Here is a 19,209-nt window from a genome sequence, read left to right on the forward strand (position 1 = left end):
TAATGTAGAGTGGCTAGGGGTGGTTTTAAATTGATAGGGGTGGAACAAAATCGGAATTGTTATAAATTGCGAGCAATAAAACCTAAGAACCGTTATCATTCGATATGTGGTTATTTATAATTTTAGAATGTTTTGTTGCTCTAGGGTAACTTTGGGGGTGGTTTTCGGGGTTTAATAATGGAGTAAAAAATTCGGGAATAGAGCAACTAATTGGCAACTAATTAGATCTAAAGAAATCCACCGCATTTGTTAATTTAAAAAAAAATTTTCTTGGTTGTGCTAATTTAATTTTAAGTTGGCACAGCCTCTGTTTTCTCCGAATCGGCTGGAGCAACAAAATCGGGAATGGAACAACTAATTAGCAACAAAAAAAAAACTAAATTTATACATAAGTTTTATTCGATTGTGCTAAAGTGGCTGTGCCAGCTTCATAGACATAATTAATTTTTTGTTTATCCGAGTATCCAATTTAGAAACTTGTTTATCACTGTGCAATTATATTATATCACTTTAGTATTCTCAGATAGCACAGTTTCTTCTTAAAGATTTCATACAGAATTACTTGTTGTAATTCCTCAGAACTTCTTGAAGTATTCATTAGAACTTCTCCAAGTAAATATCCAAAGGATGTCTAAGGAATTCCTTGAGATATCGTAATATACACTGGTGAAAAAATTTGTCAGAATTAAAAATTTTTTTCAGGATTTCTGAAAAATGTTCTGATTTTTTATAAGAATTGGAACGTTTTTCAGAAAAATTTAAAAAATAAAAAATTCTAATTTAGAAAATTTTTTAATATTTCTACTAACAAAGTGTTGTAAGTATTTTTAAGAGTTTCTGAGTATTGAAAAAAACTTCAACAAAAAATAAAAAATTCTAATTATTTCTACGGTAATTTTGTAAGAGAAAGAAGACTATACATGTTTCAGCCAAGCCACAGTCGTACTTGTTAAAGCATGTTTAATCTCTATATCTGAAAAAAACCGCAATCACTCATCAAAGTGTCAACCATCGCCGACGATGCTTGATTCCGAAGATCGTACGCATCCTAACGCTTCATGATGATCCGTGAACATTTCTTGTTTATGCATACATATTTGTTATAGATCATTACAATAGATGTTGTCAGAAGGATGAAACGTATGTAGCTAACACAAACGAGAATAAATGTTACATCATGCATATCATGTGTGAAACGAAACGCTCTTAAATTGTAAATTAATTGGTTTGCTAATTGTATATAGCGCATTTCGTGTATAAAAGTGTAAATTAGCATTTATTAAGTGATATATAACTGTAAAAATGTAATTGAAATTATCCAAACACTCGAGTAATACTCCCGATGAATACTCAAAATATTCCGAATAATAGATCGCAAGGTATTCATTGCAATGAACTCTAGCGGAATAGTGAACTAATTGTGGCTAATTCCTCAAGAATTCTTCATGTATTCATTTTTATACTTTTCCAAGTATTCTTTAAAATGACTTCTCTATAAATTTCTGTTCATCTCTGTACTATCTGGGCCCAGATAGCACAGTTTCTTCTTAAAGATTTCACAAAGTATTCTTCTTTTCTAAACAATAATTTCTTATGAATTCAAAAATGCTTTCAGAATAACGTAGTAAATTACATGCACCATAATTCAAATTCCTCAGAACTTTTCAAAGTATTCATACAGAATTACTCGTTGGAATTCCTCAGAATTTCTTACAGTAATCATTAGAACTTCTCCCAATATTCATTTTAAATTACTATTTATGTCAACAGTGTATGCTTTATGAATGCAATAAGAAAAACTTTGGTGAACAGAGAGAGGATTAATAAAAATTATTTTTTAAATATAAAAAATCGAAGTTGACAGTATTCCAATGAGAATCGAATGGTTAATCAAAAGAATATCAATTTAAAATAAAAATCAATATGGAGATTATTTTTACATTGATTTGACATTATAATTGTAAAAATGGACTTCAAATTGATTTTAAATTCCGAAATTGGGTATAGTTCCGAAAACGAAACCCCTACAGCATGAAATATTGCGGCAACGTTGCAGAAATATTATTTTGCAAGATTGGAATATTGCAAAAAATATTGCTGCAATATTGCAGCAATATTCCTATGTCCGCTCCAAAACAATATTGTGCAATATGTCTGCAATATTTCTGCAATATTCCCCGTAAGATTTCTGTAATATTTCAGCAATATTGCTGCAATATTTCTTGTAAGATTGCTGTAATATTTTTGAAACGTTAATGCGCAATATGAAGGAAATGTTGCAGGTGGTTAAATTAATCAAATAATATGTAAGATGTGTATTATACAAAAAACGGAAAATGAATTTATTGTCATACCGTTACGGCACAATAATTTAAAAAATTATTAATTAAAAAAGTAATTAATTAAATTAACATACACCAACGGATATCGAATATCGTTCCATTCTAGATTTAAGTAAGCATTAAAATGAAGCAAGTCCAGAAAATGCCCATCCTGATCAATTTATATGCTAGAATTACACATGCATGTATGGTTCACACATTTTTAATTAATGTATTATATATATAAGTCAGAGTGAACATCTTCTGGACTTGCTTCACTCAATCTAGTATGGGACGCAACGCTGTCGTGATTACAGAATTTGTTGCACATCTATGTATCTTTTAGCTCTAATCTTACATAAAAATTTAAAATAAAAATATCCTGCTCTATTTTTTTATTTGTCCCTTAAAACTATGTAAAATATTACTTATTGTTAGTTCTAGATTAAGAAATACGGATTATACGGAAATAAATTTTGCACGGTTGCAATATAATATTGCCACAATATTGTGCAATATCTGTTAGGAAATATTACATTTGTAATATTGCTACAATATTGCACATCTGCTAAGAAATATTACATTTGTAATATTGCTGCAATATTGTGCAACATTTGCTAGGAAATATTATATTTGTAATATTGCTACAATATTTCTGCAATATTGGTTATATTATGCACTATTGCAATATTTCTGCAACGTTGCAGCAATATTTCATGCTGTAGGGGAACTTATCTCCGATTTTTTTGAAACTACGTATTGTTATGTATTTTGAGGCGCTGATTACGAATATGATAGTGAATATTGGCGCAAATTTGATTTTCAAGGCGAAAACCATAAAAAAATCATAAAAATGGTTTTTTTTATTTATTTCCGTAAATAATGGAAATTTCTAAAAATACTTCAAACAAAAGTTGTAGATCTTATCGAAATGCATATTTTATGCCGTATTTATTTTGCCATAAAAACAGTACTTTTTGAGAAAAACGACGTTAAAAATTTAAAAATTTATACAATTTATCTAACACACGTCGAGTTTTATTAGTTAATTCTAATGCTTTTAACTATGTTTAAGTATATTATACACGCACCCATGCATATATATAATGTGTTTTTGTGCGTAAAACACGAATCTGGCAGAAAAAAGTGTCGCTCTGTCCCGCGAGACGAGATATTAATCGTTAAAGTTCACTATCTAACAAGTTATGAAACCTGTCATACCGACGAAATGTTGTGACTGGACATGATCCCGTGGTTCCGTGACCATATATTTGGACATATTTTGACTGAGAGAGAATCAATATATTATCAGAAAACGCGTGGGCGGGGAGGGGCTCCGCCCCTCCGCCTGCTCCCCCGCCCCGTAATTTTTTCTAACCTGACCCACACATTTTAAAGTCGATATTTGGTTAATGCGAAAATATTGGAAATAAACAGCGTGGAAAGTCGCAAATAGTGGTACTGTACAAGCATGGATGTCGTTTATTTTACGTTTTACAAATACGATACATGATATCAGTATCGTAAAGCTTAACGTAAAGTAAGCAACGTCCACGCTTGTACAGTATCACATAGGTTTGACTTTCCACGCTTTCATTTTCAATATTTTCATATTAACCAAATATCGACTTTAAAATGTGTGGGTTAGGTTAGAAAAAATTTCGGGGTAAAAGTGTAGGGGAAGGGGCGGAGCCTCTCCCCGCCCATGCGTTTTCTGATAATATATTAATTCTTTTTCAGTCAAAATATATGGTCACGGGACCATATTCAGTAGCAACATTTCGTCTGTATGACAGGTTTCATAACCTGTCAAATAGTGAACTTTAACGATTAATATCTCATTTCGCGGGGCAGAGCGACACTTTTTTCCTCTAGATTCGTGTTCTACGCACAAAAACATACAATATTGTTAAATTTAAACAAATTCGGAGAACAGTGAACTCTCCTTAAGTATTACCTGATTATAAAGTATTAAAATTATCTAATAAAACTCGACGTGTGTTAGATGAGTTGTATAAAGTTTTAAACATTTAACGTCGTTTTTCTCAAAAACTGTTTTTATGGCAAAAAAAATAGGACATAAAATATGTATTTCGATGAGATCTACAACTTTTGTTTGAAGTATTTTTAGAAATTCCCATTATTTACGGAAATAAAAAAAAACATTTTTATGGTTTTTTCATAGTTTTTGCCATAAAAATCAAATTTGCGCCAATATTCACTGTCATATTCGTGATCAACGCCCCAAAATACGTAAGAATACGTAGTTTCAAAAAAATCGGAGGTAAGTCGTTTTCGGAACTTTATCCCCGAAATTATATACGTGTAATATTAATATATATATTAATATTATTTTAATATCTATTATTATTGTTATTATTATATTATTTTTACATCAAATTGATACGTATTTGATCAAAAATTCCTTATTGAAAATATACCGTTAACTTCGATTTTTTTTAATTCACAAAATAATTATTATTAATTTTATTATTAATTCTTTCTCTATTCACAAATGTTTTTAGCAAAAAGATATGCATATCATTATAAAAAATATAAGTGTTACTAATTAATAATAAATTTAGTCAATAATTCTTAGTAATTACTCAGATACCACAGAAATAAACAAAAATTCATAAAGAAGTTATTTTAAAAAATACTTGGGAAAGAAGAAAAATAAATACATGAAGAATTCTTGAGAAATTAGCCATAATTAACTCACCTTAAAGTATTTTTTAAAAGTTCATTGTAATAAATACTTCGCAATTTGTTATTTGGAATATTTAAAGTATTCATAGAGAAGTCATTTTAAATACTTGCAGAAGTAAAAAAATAAATACGTGAAGAATTCTTGAGAAATTAGCCACAATAGGTTCACATTGAAGTATTCCTTAAGAGTTCATTGTAATGAATATCTCGCGATTTATTATTTGGAATACTTTGAGTATTCGTCAGGAATTACTCGAGTGTTTGGATAATTTCAATTACATTTTTACAATTATATCGCTTAATAAATGCTAATTTATACTTTTATTACGAAATGCGCTATATATAATTATCAAATCAATTAATATACAATTTAAGAGCGTGCTGATCTGCAATGACAGAGTGGCAAACGTAAGTACCATATAATTTTCTCCTTCGCGTTTACAAAATCGAACCCTTTCAAACTAATTAATAATATACCGTGTATTATCCTTAATTGTTTTTTAGATAAATACGTGGAATTAAATTAAAGCATTGAAGACAAAAACTTTATATATTTTTTATTACATAATAAGTACCGTAGTTATAATCGTTAACATAATCTCAAAATAGTATATTTAAATAAACCTGAAATCAATGTAAAATCTCCATATTAATTTTAATGTTAAATTGATATCCTTTTGATTAATCATTCGATCTTTATTGGAATACGGTCAACTTCAATTTTTTTTTATTTAAAAAATAATTCTTATTAATCCTCTCTCTGTTCATCAAAGCTTTTTTTATTGCATTCACAAAGCATACATTATTGACATAAACAGTAATTCAAAATGAATCTTTGATAAGTTCTAATAAATATTTTAAGAAGTTCTGAGGAATTCCAACAGGTAATTCTGTATAAATACTTTGAGAAGTTCTGAGGAATTCGAATCATGGTGTATGTAACTTCCTACGTTATTCTTAAAACATTCTTCTATGAATTCCTAAGGAATTACTGTTCAGAAAAAAAAATACTTTATGAAATCTTTAAGAAGAAACTGTGTTATCTGGGTATGTATGTTTATATATATATTTCTTGTAAATATATCTTCAAAATGTTTTAATTATACAATTTTAAGTAGTTAATTTTTATAGAAGTAAAGGAAAAAGGTAGATAAATAGATAGAGAGAGAAAGAGAGAGAAATAGGGAACAACATTAAAATATAATATAACGGAGAATGTATAAAGAGATTATATAGGATAAATATTGAAAAGATTATATAAAGGAGAAACAACGACTTTTGTAGAAAGAAGGAAGATAGATTAGTTACAAAAGAAAAAGAGAGAGGGAGAGGGAGAGAGAGAGAGAGAGAAAAAGGCAAAGAGAAAGAACAAGGAAAAATAAGAAAAACTATCAGGTAATAATAAAATAAGAAATAACATTACAATCTTATATAATTTATTATTTTAATAAAAATTTTATTCTAAATAATACATAAAATATAAAATAAGGAAAGAGATAAATAAATAAACAGGTAGATAGAGAAGGAGAAAGAAAAGAAAACAACATTAAAATATAATATAATTTATAATTTAAATATAATTTTACTTTAAAGTAATACATAAGATATATCATATAAAATATCTTAAAAATTTTTTAATCTTTCAGAAAAAAAAAATAAGTAGATAGAGATAAAAAGAGAAATAGAGACAGATTACGGTAGACAAAAAATTAAATGGAAAAATAGTGACTCTTGCAGAAGGAACGAAAAGAGAGAGAAAGAGAGCGAAAGAGTTTAAGAGGATGCTAAAGCCGTGAGTTTTACCGACATTCTGTTTAATTTCGAATTGAATTTACAGAATTGATAATCCTTTTACAGTTTTAAAGTACGTACACAAATGAACCCAGGGACGATTAGATAAAGACCAAAAATGCAAAAAATTTTTTAAAGTTTATATGTTCATAAAAATATTTGCTTCAAAATACAAGTTATGTAGCTTATACGTACAAATGAATGGTGTTTCCGGGTTCGGAATAGATTGAGGAATAAGATTATAATCGTCAAATTACGATTACAAGCCGTAAAAAAAAGATATTTTTATAATAAAAGCGCTTAAATAAATAAAATTTTTGATCACATAAATATGTTTTTTTACGGCTTGTAATCGTAATTTGACAAATATGGTCTTATTCCTTCTATTTCAAACTGCGAGACACCATTTATTTATAAACTATATAACTCAATTTTAAAGCAAATTTTTTCATGAACAAGAATAAATAATGACTCTGCATTATCGACCTCAATCAAGTTTGATGGGCAGCAAAGAAATGATGAGAAATATTAGGTAATAATAAAATACCTATTGTACGGCTTATTACTAGCGCAAGTTCTAATTTATTTTTGTCTTTCTGCTTTCTTATTTTTTTATCAATGTTTGAATGTGTCTTTCTTATTTTATCTAAAGCGCGCAATCTACTAAATAAAGATACTTTAAGGAAAAAAATCACAAAATTGAATAATACTTTTAAATTCAACCTAAATGAAATTTTTTAATAACAAAAAAATTACCAATCCAAGATATAACTTTTTATCAAATGCAACAAGTAATATACATTTCTGAAATGGTATAACTTTAATTATTAAAGTGACAGTTATTTTAAATAAAAAATTATTGTATTTACACACAAATTAATTTCTCTACAAAAATAATATGTAAATATTTTGTGCTAATTAAGAATAAACACTACAAAATGAGAGTGTTAAGTTTTTTCTCTACAAAAATAATGATATGAAGAAATATGCGCCAATCTGTAAAAATAGATGTTTATTCTTTGGCTGGCATTCATAGTTTGATTTTTTATTGTATCAGACTAAAGATTGATATTGGGTTTAAATTAAAATGTAACTAATTAGGAACAAAACCAATGTTGTTTAACTTTGCTTTGAATGGTCAAATTCCATTTCAATTTCAATTTCAATTTTTTGATATGAAATACAAGATCAAACTATAAATATCAGCCTTTTGTATTAAATTATTGGCTGCTATGCGCTAATGTGAGGTTGCTGCGCGCACCTGTAAAAAAACAATTGTCAGGAAGCATATTAGCACGAAATAAAGGACATAATATTATAAGCTAATAAATAAGTATTTTAATACAAATAAATTATAAATATTACAAATAAATATTTTAATGAAAACAAATATTTTACTACAAAAACTTGGCGCCTAAACCGAATAATTTGTCTGCTTTCTTTTTTTTTCTTTTGTGCGTGCATCTGAATGTGTGTGTGTGTGTGTGTGTGTGTGTGTGTGTGTGTGTGTGTGTGTGCGTGTGTGCGTGCGTGCGTGTGTGCGTGCGTGTTGTGCGCGCGCGTGCGCGCGCGCGGTGTGTGTGTGTTTAATATATAACTTAGTTTATAAGACGATTTTTATTATCTTAGTCTTTTATGCGTGCATACGTTCAAATGTTTCTCTTTCTCTCTCTTCCTCTTATGCGTGGGTGTATAATGTTATACGTTTTATTTTAATACATAAATTAGTTTATAGGAAAGCGATTTTGTATTAAAACAAATTATTCGGTTTAGCGGCATCAAGTTTTGTAGTAAAATATTTATTTGTAATATATGAAATTTATTTGTCTTAAAATACTTATTTACCAGCTCAATATTATGTCCTTTATTTCTTGCTAAGATGCTTCCTGACAATTGTTTTTTTACAGGCACGCAGCAGCCTCACATCGGCGCACAGCAGTCAATAATTTAATACGAAAGACTGATATTTGTAGTTTGATCTTGTATTTAAGATTTTCCTAAATTTATAATTAAATACCCTTTGTAGTTAACAAAATTGTATCTAAAAACATAAAAGACTAAGATATTAAAAACAAACTTAAGACAATCTTAAAGCCATATCAGACTAAAGATTGAGATTGAAATTAAATTGAAATTTGATCATTTAAAGCAAAGTTAAAGAATATTGGTTTTTTCCCTAATTGGTTACATTTCAATTCAATCCCAATATCAATCTCTAGTCTGATACAAACTTAATAAAAAATCAAACTATGAATGCTAGCCAAAAAATAAACATCTATTTTTAGAGATGGGGAATATTTCTTCGTAACATTATTTTTGTAGAAAAAACTTAACACTCTCATTATATAGTGTTTATTTTTAATTGGCGTAAAATATTTACATATCATTATTTTTGTAGAGAAATTATTTTGTGTGTGTAAATACAATAATTTTTTATTTAAAATAATTGTCACTTTAATAATCAAAGTTATTTTAAGAATGTATATTTCTTAGGTTACATTTAATCAAAAATTTCATTTTAAAGTTGTGATTTTTCTCGTCATAAAAAAATATCACTTAGGTTGAATTTGATATAATCAAAAATATTATCTTGGATTTTGTAATTTTTTTCCTTAAAGGAAAACCACACACTTGGCGAGTTTTTTTACCTTTTTTAAAAAGTAATTTTGTTTTTAATTTTACATTCATGATTAAAAAGATAAGGTGTGATGTATAGAGTTGTGCATTGATTAAATATTGATAATGTTGTAAAGATAAGGACCATATACTAGCAATTATATACGTCACTAGTAAACCAAAGAATAAAAATTATTGTTATTAAAAACATATTTAAATGTTTTATTCAAGCTAATTAATAATTAATATTAATTGACAATTACAACAACATTTAACTGCACAATTCTATATCACACAACATCTCATCTATCTTATTAACAGTGTAAAGTTGAATCACAAAGTAACGTAGCTCAGTTAATTGTTTCATTGTTTAATCCTTCGAGATCACGCTGGATGGTTGGCACCAATCGCTTAAATTCAATACATTATATCTTTAGGATTTAAGAAAAAAATAATACTAGTAACGCCATTTAATGGTAATTCAAGGTTTCATCTATGCTCTTGTACTATTCTGTAACTGAAAGTCACGTTCGTTTGTTTTTGGCAGTCGTCCAAAGACAAGGTAGGGTGGTAGCCACCCCATGTGTAACCTCCGTGTAAGTTTTTGGTGTTTTTTGTGGTTTAAAAAGTATAAAAGTATGATATAATACAGATTCTTATGCCTAGAATTTTTTAAAAATCTTTATGTTAATTTATTCTTCGAAAATATGCAGCATAATGGCCTATAATTTACGATGTAAGCGACCGATGTAAGATATTTTACGAAATGATGGACATAATGATTTCAAAGCTGTTAATTCGAATGTTGAGGAAAATCATATTCAAAGAATCATATTCAAGAGATTTAGAGCAATCTGTAGACGAGATGGACAGTGATCTTAAAAATGTAATGTTAGATCAACGCATTCTAACATTGCGTGCGGTAGACCGCAATCTATTTTGTGAGAAAAAAATGATTTTGCGTGGCATACAAAAAAGTGACGCTCAAGTAAATACTACCGTAACATGACTTTTCTATAAAAATACCTGTTTTTCAGTATACTAAAATATTCCGTTCAGTATGCAAAATAAATACTCTTTTTAAAAAAATGGTCAAAGACGTATTTTTTTCCTTGAAGTACAAGACTTGAACAATAAGTCTAAATTTTTTGCTGAAAATATTAAAAATTAAAAGTTATAATTTATTTTGTAAAAACTCCTTTTTTTCGAATATTGGAATATTCAAGAATTTTTTAAGTACTAACGTTTTAGATTTTTACTTAAATAATATCAGAATACATTTTCCAAACATTCAAGTTTATTCATGAATTCTTTGTTAGCATATCTTTGATAATTTCATAAATATAGCACTTTAAAAATGACGATGGGTAGTAACCACCCATTGTGACCTCGACGTTAGAAAAAAAAGTGTGACCTCAAAGGATTAATACATCTATAATATGACAATCTGAGAACAATCAATAAAAAATTTGTATGAATAGTCATAATTTGGCACAAGTCACTACTGAATCTTTTGATCTCATGATTATGTAAAACTTCTTTTTCTTTGCTTCTTGCTGAAGTTTCAGTACTTCATATGTAACTGTCCACTTTCCACTCTTTCCCGTCCTGACTCTTTCTGCTGTCCACTTTCTTCGTTCTCTCTCTCTCTCTCTCTTCCCCCCCTCCCCCTCCCTCTCCATCCCTCCCTCCCCCTCCCTCTCCCCTTCCCTGTCTCCCTCGAGGTTTTACCATTGACACAATTATCAATAATAATAAAGCACAATTCACGAAACTGTCTTGTAATTTCGTGCTGTGCATCACTTACAGCAAACCACTATCATGTCTCCCAAAATTTATCACAACTTAGACTTCTCGTATGAAAAAATTAAAATTAAAATTATTGTTGAAAAACATATCAAATGGTGTAAAAATGCACTACTTCACAAAACTGTCATTCATAATATAACTTCAAAATAACCCAGTAAGCAAGAAACATTGATCAACATTTTTGAAACGTTAATTTTAGAGAAATTTCTTAACATTATAACTTAATATTTTATAAATATTTGTAGAATATTACTTAATAATATCGCTGTTCTAATATTATTAAGATATTTTAAAAACATTTATGAGATGTTATTTTAACGTTTTTAAACGTTATGACATAACGTTTGATAAATATTTTTAAAATATTACTGAATAATATACTGTCCTAATATTTTAAAAACATGAGTTACATACGTGTTTTAAATGTTATTAAACATTATAACATAATTTCATAAATATTTTTAAAATATTATTTATTTAATACATAAAATCTAAACATTTAGTAATTTTATAGACATAAATTAAAATATTTATAATACGAATTTTATGAGAACTAGTACAAAAAATTAAAAGTTTAAAAATTTTTAAAATTTAAAATTTTATTAGTTAAAATATTTACTTACTCATATAATACTAAAATTATTTATAAATAATTGTATTTAATGTACTAAAATTACATTAATTTATTTATTGTTTGATATAAATATTTTTTGTAGAAATTTTTAAAAAATCACTAAGTTACTATTTTTTATTAATATTTTATAATAACATAATTTTAGTTTTATAAAAAACAGAGCAAAAACAGATATTTTTATTAAGTTATTTCACGTGTTATTCACATATATAAAAACTAAATTTATATTTATTTATAAAAATATTATTTAACTGCACGTTTTATCTGGCATCTATTAATCTAATCTATAACAAATATGTATTCATGAGCATTGGGTGTTCATGGATCATCACGAAATGTTAGGTTGCGTAGGGTCTTTAAAGTCAAGCAACGTCGACGACGGTTCAGAGTTAGATGGGTGACCGTAGATATTAAGCAATGCCAATGCGACTATGGTGGGATAACCGCTCTCGTTGAGAAACAACGTAAATTTAATTTTTTCTTACATTATGATTATGTTATTTCAATATTTTTACAATGTACATTGTTTTAATATTTTATTTCAACATTACCGAAACTTCCAAATTGAAGTCAAAGTTTATTCATAATGACGTTGTATACAACGTTAAAAACTACATACTTGGAAACGTTACTATGTTAGTAGGTAACGTTATCGTTGCAGCAATGTTTTTGTTCTACCCCGATGGAATATATTACTATAATTTTTACTGAAAATCTCTCTCAATCGATCCCCTTTCACAAGATTCAGTAAGATTTGTTAAATTTAATTGAAATTAATTAAAATTTATTAAGGTTTCTTTAAGATTCATTAAAATTCATATAATTTATTTTTTTGTTAAATAACAATAAAGTAAATTTAATGAATTTTATAAAATTTTAATGAATTAAATAAGTTTTAATAAATTTTAATAAATTTTATACATGAGTTTCAATAAATTTTAATGAATTTAATAAATTCCAATGAAATGGATCAATTGAAAGAGATTTTCAATAAAATATTTCCATCAGGGCTCACATTGCACATCACACGCAAGCTGACGCGAGCAAGTCATTGGCGACCCACGTGACTTATACACAGTGCTAAAGGCTGCGTTCCAAAATTTACTGCCAGTACTGAATGTATAGTACACGTAACATGAACTATAAACTTTCAGTACTGGCAGAGAATTTTGGAACGCAGCCATAGTGACAATGCAAACGCCACATGATAACAGATACACCAAATGGAATTTCGTCTCTCATGCCGGCACCCGCAGAGATACCTACAAGGTTGACGACGACAATGACGACGACGTATCTTAAATAAAATTTTGGTATTTCGGACTTTGCGTCACAATATCTACACTCATAGGGCATGTAAAGGAAAAATAAAAATTTTCTAATGTAAATCGACTCCAAGCTTTCAATTGAGCCTAGTTAGAACTCGATCGGTTTAGCTGTTTCTGAGATCTGATAATCTCGGTGCTCGCAAGTCGCGTACCGCGTAAAGAACACGGTCGGTCTCGCGCTGCGCTTTCACTTGGCACAAGTCACTACCGTGTCTCTTGATAATAACTAAAGTAAAGATAAAAATAACGATTTAATTCGTTACCGTTACTGTAAAAATGTAACAATCTTACCGTTACCAGACAAAAAAAGATAACAATCGTTAACAAAAATAAATAACGGTTACAGTAACGGCATTACAAGTAGCGCGTTACTTCCCAACTCTGATATTTTGACTTCTTAATACAAGTAATATATTCTACAAATACTAAAGTTTTCGTCAGATTTTTTTAATGTCATTATATAGATTAATTTAAGAGTAGTCGCACTTTACAATTTGGTACTGAGTCCCAATGTAACAAGTTTGTTATAGGGCGGATGTGTAACAACTGAGGGTTAATCAAGTTCTTATCTTATATTAAGATCTAAAACACATTAAAATCTAAATTAAAATCTAAACACATAAAATACAAATGAAATACAACACTGCTAATTTCTGTTTGAGTGTAGCGAGTATAAGAATTGAATAGTGTAGAAATCAGGCAATTTATTAGGAAATAATTGTTTGATTAGCTGCGGTTATTCTAATTCCTATATTCTTGATATAGAAATTAGAATAACCGCAGCTAATCAAACAATTATTTCCTAATAAATTGCCTGATTTCTACACTATTCAATTCTTATACTCGCTACACTCAAACAGAAATTAGCAGTGTTGTATTTCATTTGTATTTTATGTGTTTAGATTTTTCAAAAATCTAATATTTAGCAAAACAAACTCCATAACTCTGAATTCAGTTGTGCTACCCTTTAAATCTCATAAAAATATTTAAAATGTCTCGAATTTTTGTATTTAAGAACATATTTTAAGAAGAATCATTTTCGTATAGTTATAATCGATCTCAGAAAATTATTTTTTTTCTTACACATATTTACCTTTCGTAGATATTCGAGCGCATGCTTGCAACATCTGCGACTTGCCAAGACCAGGATCTCCGACTAATAGAATATGTATGTCGTCTCGTAATTGCGCATGTTTTGCATTACCTCCAAATAAACTCAATATCAATCCAGCTTTAACTATCTCATGACCATATATATTAGGACACAAAGAATGAACTAGCAATGCAAAAAGATTTGGTTTATTATATATGTCCTATATATAACAAAAGAAAAAACAAGTATAATTATTTAAAAATATAAAATTAGTTTCTCATTTTACATTTAACAAAGAAGTACCTGTATAGCCAAATAATTTTTTAGAGAAATTTCAGTATTCATGGAACTTTTATTTTGATATCTGTGTTTGTTATTGATGACTGTTATTGCCTTCATATATAACGAAAATGGAGTCCCAACTTGTATTTTAGTTGTATCATCGTCGATTCCTTGAACCTAAAGTATTGCAAGGTATTATACAGAGAACACTTCTTCTTTCTTAGCTTTATAAGTAAATATATTTATACACATAAATAAAATATATTAATTTTTTTATAATATAGTAACAGATATATCACCTTCAGAGCCACTTTCCAATAATAAATTTTATTTTGTAAAATGCTTTTATTATTATTGTTAAATTTAAAGATAATAGCTATATGTTATTATTAAAAATAATTGAAAGGTTTTAAAGTTCTCTTGTTTAAAAAAACAAGTGTTCATTTTCTTTAAATATAGGTTATGACATCAAATCAACCTTTATCAATATTACACATGAGTAAATTTATTTCAACCAGAATTAAAACAAAAAAGGAAAATATAAACAATAAATATAAAATTTCTATAAAAACCAAATAAGTCTAAAAATTTGTATCTTTCTTTTTAAATCATGAAAACGTTAATCAAAGTTTACTTATTCTTATATTTTTACATATTTTTAAAAAATTATATTTCTAGAACGAGAAATATAAAAGAATTTAGCAAATTTTTTAAAATTTTGTAAATAAAAAGTAAAAAACTTAATTACTTCATACTATAAATATTTTTTACTTACATTATTGTTAATATTATAAAAAAAGTAAACGTAAAATGTTATAAGATAAATAAATAATAAATATAAAATTTCCATAACAACTAAATACTAATGAAAACATTGGTTAAATTAGTTTAACCCTGAGAGAGAGAGAGAGAGAGAGAGAGAGAGAGAGAGAGAGGGAGAAAGAGAGAGAGAGAGAGAGAAAGAGAGAGAGATTGATATGTGTTTATTAATGCCCTAGTCAACTATGGGGCAAAAGACAAAATGAGTACAAAATAACTAAATTAAACAAAAACAAGAAGATGAAGAATTGATGTCGCACGCGAGGGTACAATAAAATGCCAACTTAACATTGCAGAACTGACTAGATACTGACAGGACGCATCAGACTAGTAATATCTAAGATCTAAATAAAGATTACAAAGATAATAAGCATACAGAACTAGAACTAGAACTTAAGGTAAGAAATAATATTTGATAGCACTTAACAGCACTTGAAATAAGCAGAGAGACGAAGTGACTAAGATATATTAATGCGTTCACGTGATAGCAAATGATCAAACAACAGTCACTTAAAAGATGTGAAAGAAGATTCAAAAGTAATAGTAAGGGAAAGAGTGTGCCAAAAGTACATACCAGAAAGATGAAAAGAATTTTGAAAGGAGGTAGTGCGATGAAGCGGGATTTGAAAACGAGCAGAAGATGGGAAGCGGGTCGAGGAACAAATGAAGGGATCATTATCGACAAACAGTTCTCTGAGATAAGGAACAGCATCGCCTTGACAAATGCGAAACATGTATAGGCCTAGGAAATAGAATCGGCGCTTTTTAACTGATAGCCACCCGAGTCAATACCGATACGGGGTAATATGAACATCACGTTTAAGGTCGAAGATAAATCTGATAGTGCAATTAATGAGCTTTTGTAAATTTGAATTGAGTTCTTCGGTAAGATTATGGTATACGAGACAACAGTAGTCTATGTGTGGGAATATGAAGGTTTTAACTAGTTTGCATCGCAATGGTTGAAGGAGAGACTGTCCGTGAAACTTAAGCTTATGGAGAGCACCGTGCACACTTCTAGAGATCTGAGAGATGGTTGTTCCATGAAAGGTTCGAACTTAGTGAAACTCCAAAATTACGAGCACTTGTTACATAGGGAATGGAGGTGCGGTTAATAGTGATCGGTGGAAGAGTATCGAGGTCAATAGAGCGAACAAGGGCGTTACTGCCCAAGATCATAACTTTGGTTTTAGCTAGGTTAAGTGTGAGACCATTGACGTGTGCATATTCGTAGACTGCAGTAGCATCGATCGAGATTTTCGCCAGACCTTGGGCGAGTAGGGACGGATAGCAACTCAGGTATATTTGAGTATCATCAGCGAAGATCATGTGGTTAGAAAAACTGAGATAAGAGCTGATGTCATTGATGAAGAGAGAGAAAAGAAGAGGACCAAGAACAGAACCTTGAGGCACATAAGCAGTCACCGAACACCAAAGGATAGCATTATTATTTTCATCAAGGACTGTCTGTGTTCGTTCAGTCAAATAGGAAAAGAACCAGCTTAAAGTTGAGCTGGAGAAACCGAAAGATTTTAGCTTAGAGAGGAGGAGGAGATGCGGTACTGTATCAAAAGCTTTGCTGAAATCAAAAAGAATTAGAATGATGACTTTCTTTTCATCAATGCCTCTACGGATGTCGTCACACACACGGAGCAATGCAGATTGAATGCTAAAGCCGGCACGATAACCAGATTGTCTGGAGTCAAGTAGATTGTTTACTTCGAGAAACTGCGTTATTTGTCTATGAACGATTCTTTCAAGGATTTTAGATAGTTCGGGAAAGTTGGCAATCGGACGGGTATCTGAAGAAGTAAGAGGAGTCTTAATCTTAGATAGCGGCCTGATATAAGCACACTTCCAGGAATAAGGAAAACGGGAATAAAGAATGGAGTTGTTAAAAAATGACAAAAGAAAAAGTGCAATGCAAGGAAGAGCAAGCTGGAGGCAAAATAAAGGGATCCTGTCAGCACCAGCAAAGAGGGAGTTATCAGGTGAAGCCTTGATTGCATCAAGCAGGTCATTCATGCAGATCTCGTTAAGAAAAAACATGGGCTGTGATTCAGGGATCAAAGACAGAGCAGAGGTGAGTTCAGAATACGTGCACGCAGGTGTAGAATTGGTAACAGAGGCGTAGAAGTGGTTATGTTGATTCGTAGAAAAAAAATGGAGAGGAGAGGCATAGACAACTTTTACTAATCCCAGCCGCGCTAACTCCTTCCACATCTTAGCGGGATTATCAATGTTGTTAAAAAGATTAAGCTAATATCTGCTTTTAGCACTTTTAATATCGCAATTAAGATCATCCCTAGCCTGTCTATAGATCTCATAATTTAGAAGACAATTAGTGCGATTGGCTTTTTTGAATAATGAATTACGTTGACGAATGCGATTTTTCAGCATGGTTAGCCACGGAACCGGCGCGACGGTCGCATCGCAACAAACGTTCGGGTCGGAGCATGATGATCAAAGACACGCAGAATGGCATGAGACAGTGAGTGCGTAAAAGTATCTACCTCATCTGGCGAGCTAACATGATCCGGTAGTTCAAGAACGTTGAGGGAATTCTGAAGGGTCGCGAGAAATTCATATGGAACAAATCTTTTTAGATCCCTTCTGACAAGTCGCTGTCGTGGAATCTGTGGAACATCGAACTTATAAGTTATATCTAATAAATCATGGCCGGCGATGAAAGGGCTGTCAGTCTTATTGAACGTAAGTAATTTCTCGGAACTGTCAATCACTACCACATCTAGCCATGAGTCAGAGGTTGCGGTGTGAAAAGTAGCATCCGAATCTATAATAAACAATGATAGAGAAAAAGTCCACTCGCGTAAGTATCTCGATTCAAAACAATCGCGCAGAAGATTACAGTTTAAATCGCCAGCTATAATGATATTTTGATATGCATAAGAAAATGTGGTGAGTGACGCGGAAAAGTCATGGAACAGTGAAGCGTTAGGTCGCCGATAAACAGATAAGAACAACAGAGGCGGTGAGTTGTCTGAGCGCAAATCAACTATGATGTACTCGGGAGAGTTAGTAAAAATGCTAGGTAAAAAAACTAATACTTTCGCTTTAACCCATTACTTCCCAAGCAGACATTTTATAGTCGATTGGTTTTCGGCTCAGAAAAGTGATGAGATCACATGAAAACTTAAAACAAAATATGCTTTTCTACGTAAAAAGAGTTGCTCTTTCAGATTCCGGGGTCAAAATTTCAAAATTTTCTATTGAAAATTAAATATGGCGGCTTAAAGTTGATATAAATTTTTTCATTGACTATTGACTTTTTATAGTAGAAAACTTCGAAAAATTTTGTCCATGACTGTTGTAAACAATTGAAGTAACGGAATTTGCCTCTTTAAAGTATAAACTATAATTATTAATTGATTTTTTTTAAGTAGTTCAAGTAGTTCAAGATGGTGGATGCAGTATGGCGTCCAAATGCATGGAAATCATATTTTATTGCGATATATGTGTGTGAATAGTCATTTCTCACATTTTCAAGGTCGCTGAGTACAAATCTTTGGTCAATTATTCATCTTTCAAAATGGTGGATACAATATGCCATAAAAATCATACTTTATTAAAAACTATATGCCTCCGAGTACTTATTTTATGTATTTGTGAGACCGCTGAAAACAAATTTTGGGTCTGTTTTTTATTTTTCAAAATAGCGGATACAATATAGCATCAGAATACACGAAAATCATATTTTACTGTGAACTATGTGCGTGGGTACTGTATATGTTTTTGAGGTCGCTGAATACGAATCTTGAGTTTGATTTATATCTTTGAAAGGCGGAT

The 19,209-nt window shown here is 29.8% G+C and overlaps 1 protein-coding gene across 7 annotated transcripts in view; it reads right to left on the bottom strand.

Annotated features, from left to right (window-relative positions):
• The window catches only part of LOC105833494 (DNA helicase MCM8), a 209,574-nt gene that overhangs the window by 98,985 nt on the left and 91,380 nt on the right, over window positions 1-19,209 (bottom strand). For all 7 annotated transcript variants that reach the window (XM_036287742.1, XM_036287736.1, XM_036287737.1 and 4 more), the window contains 2 exons: window positions 14,605-14,760; window positions 14,302-14,521 (listed from right to left, as the gene is read on the bottom strand). In XM_036287742.1, the coding sequence (XP_036143635.1) occupies window positions 14,302-14,521; window positions 14,605-14,760 (376 nt within the window). The remainder of the gene's footprint in view (window positions 1-14,301; window positions 14,522-14,604; window positions 14,761-19,209) is intronic.

The sequence above is a fragment of the Monomorium pharaonis genome, chromosome 5 (assembly GCF_013373865.1).
Source record: "Monomorium pharaonis isolate MP-MQ-018 chromosome 5, ASM1337386v2, whole genome shotgun sequence".
NCBI classification, from domain to species: Eukaryota; Metazoa; Arthropoda; class Insecta; order Hymenoptera; family Formicidae; genus Monomorium; species Monomorium pharaonis.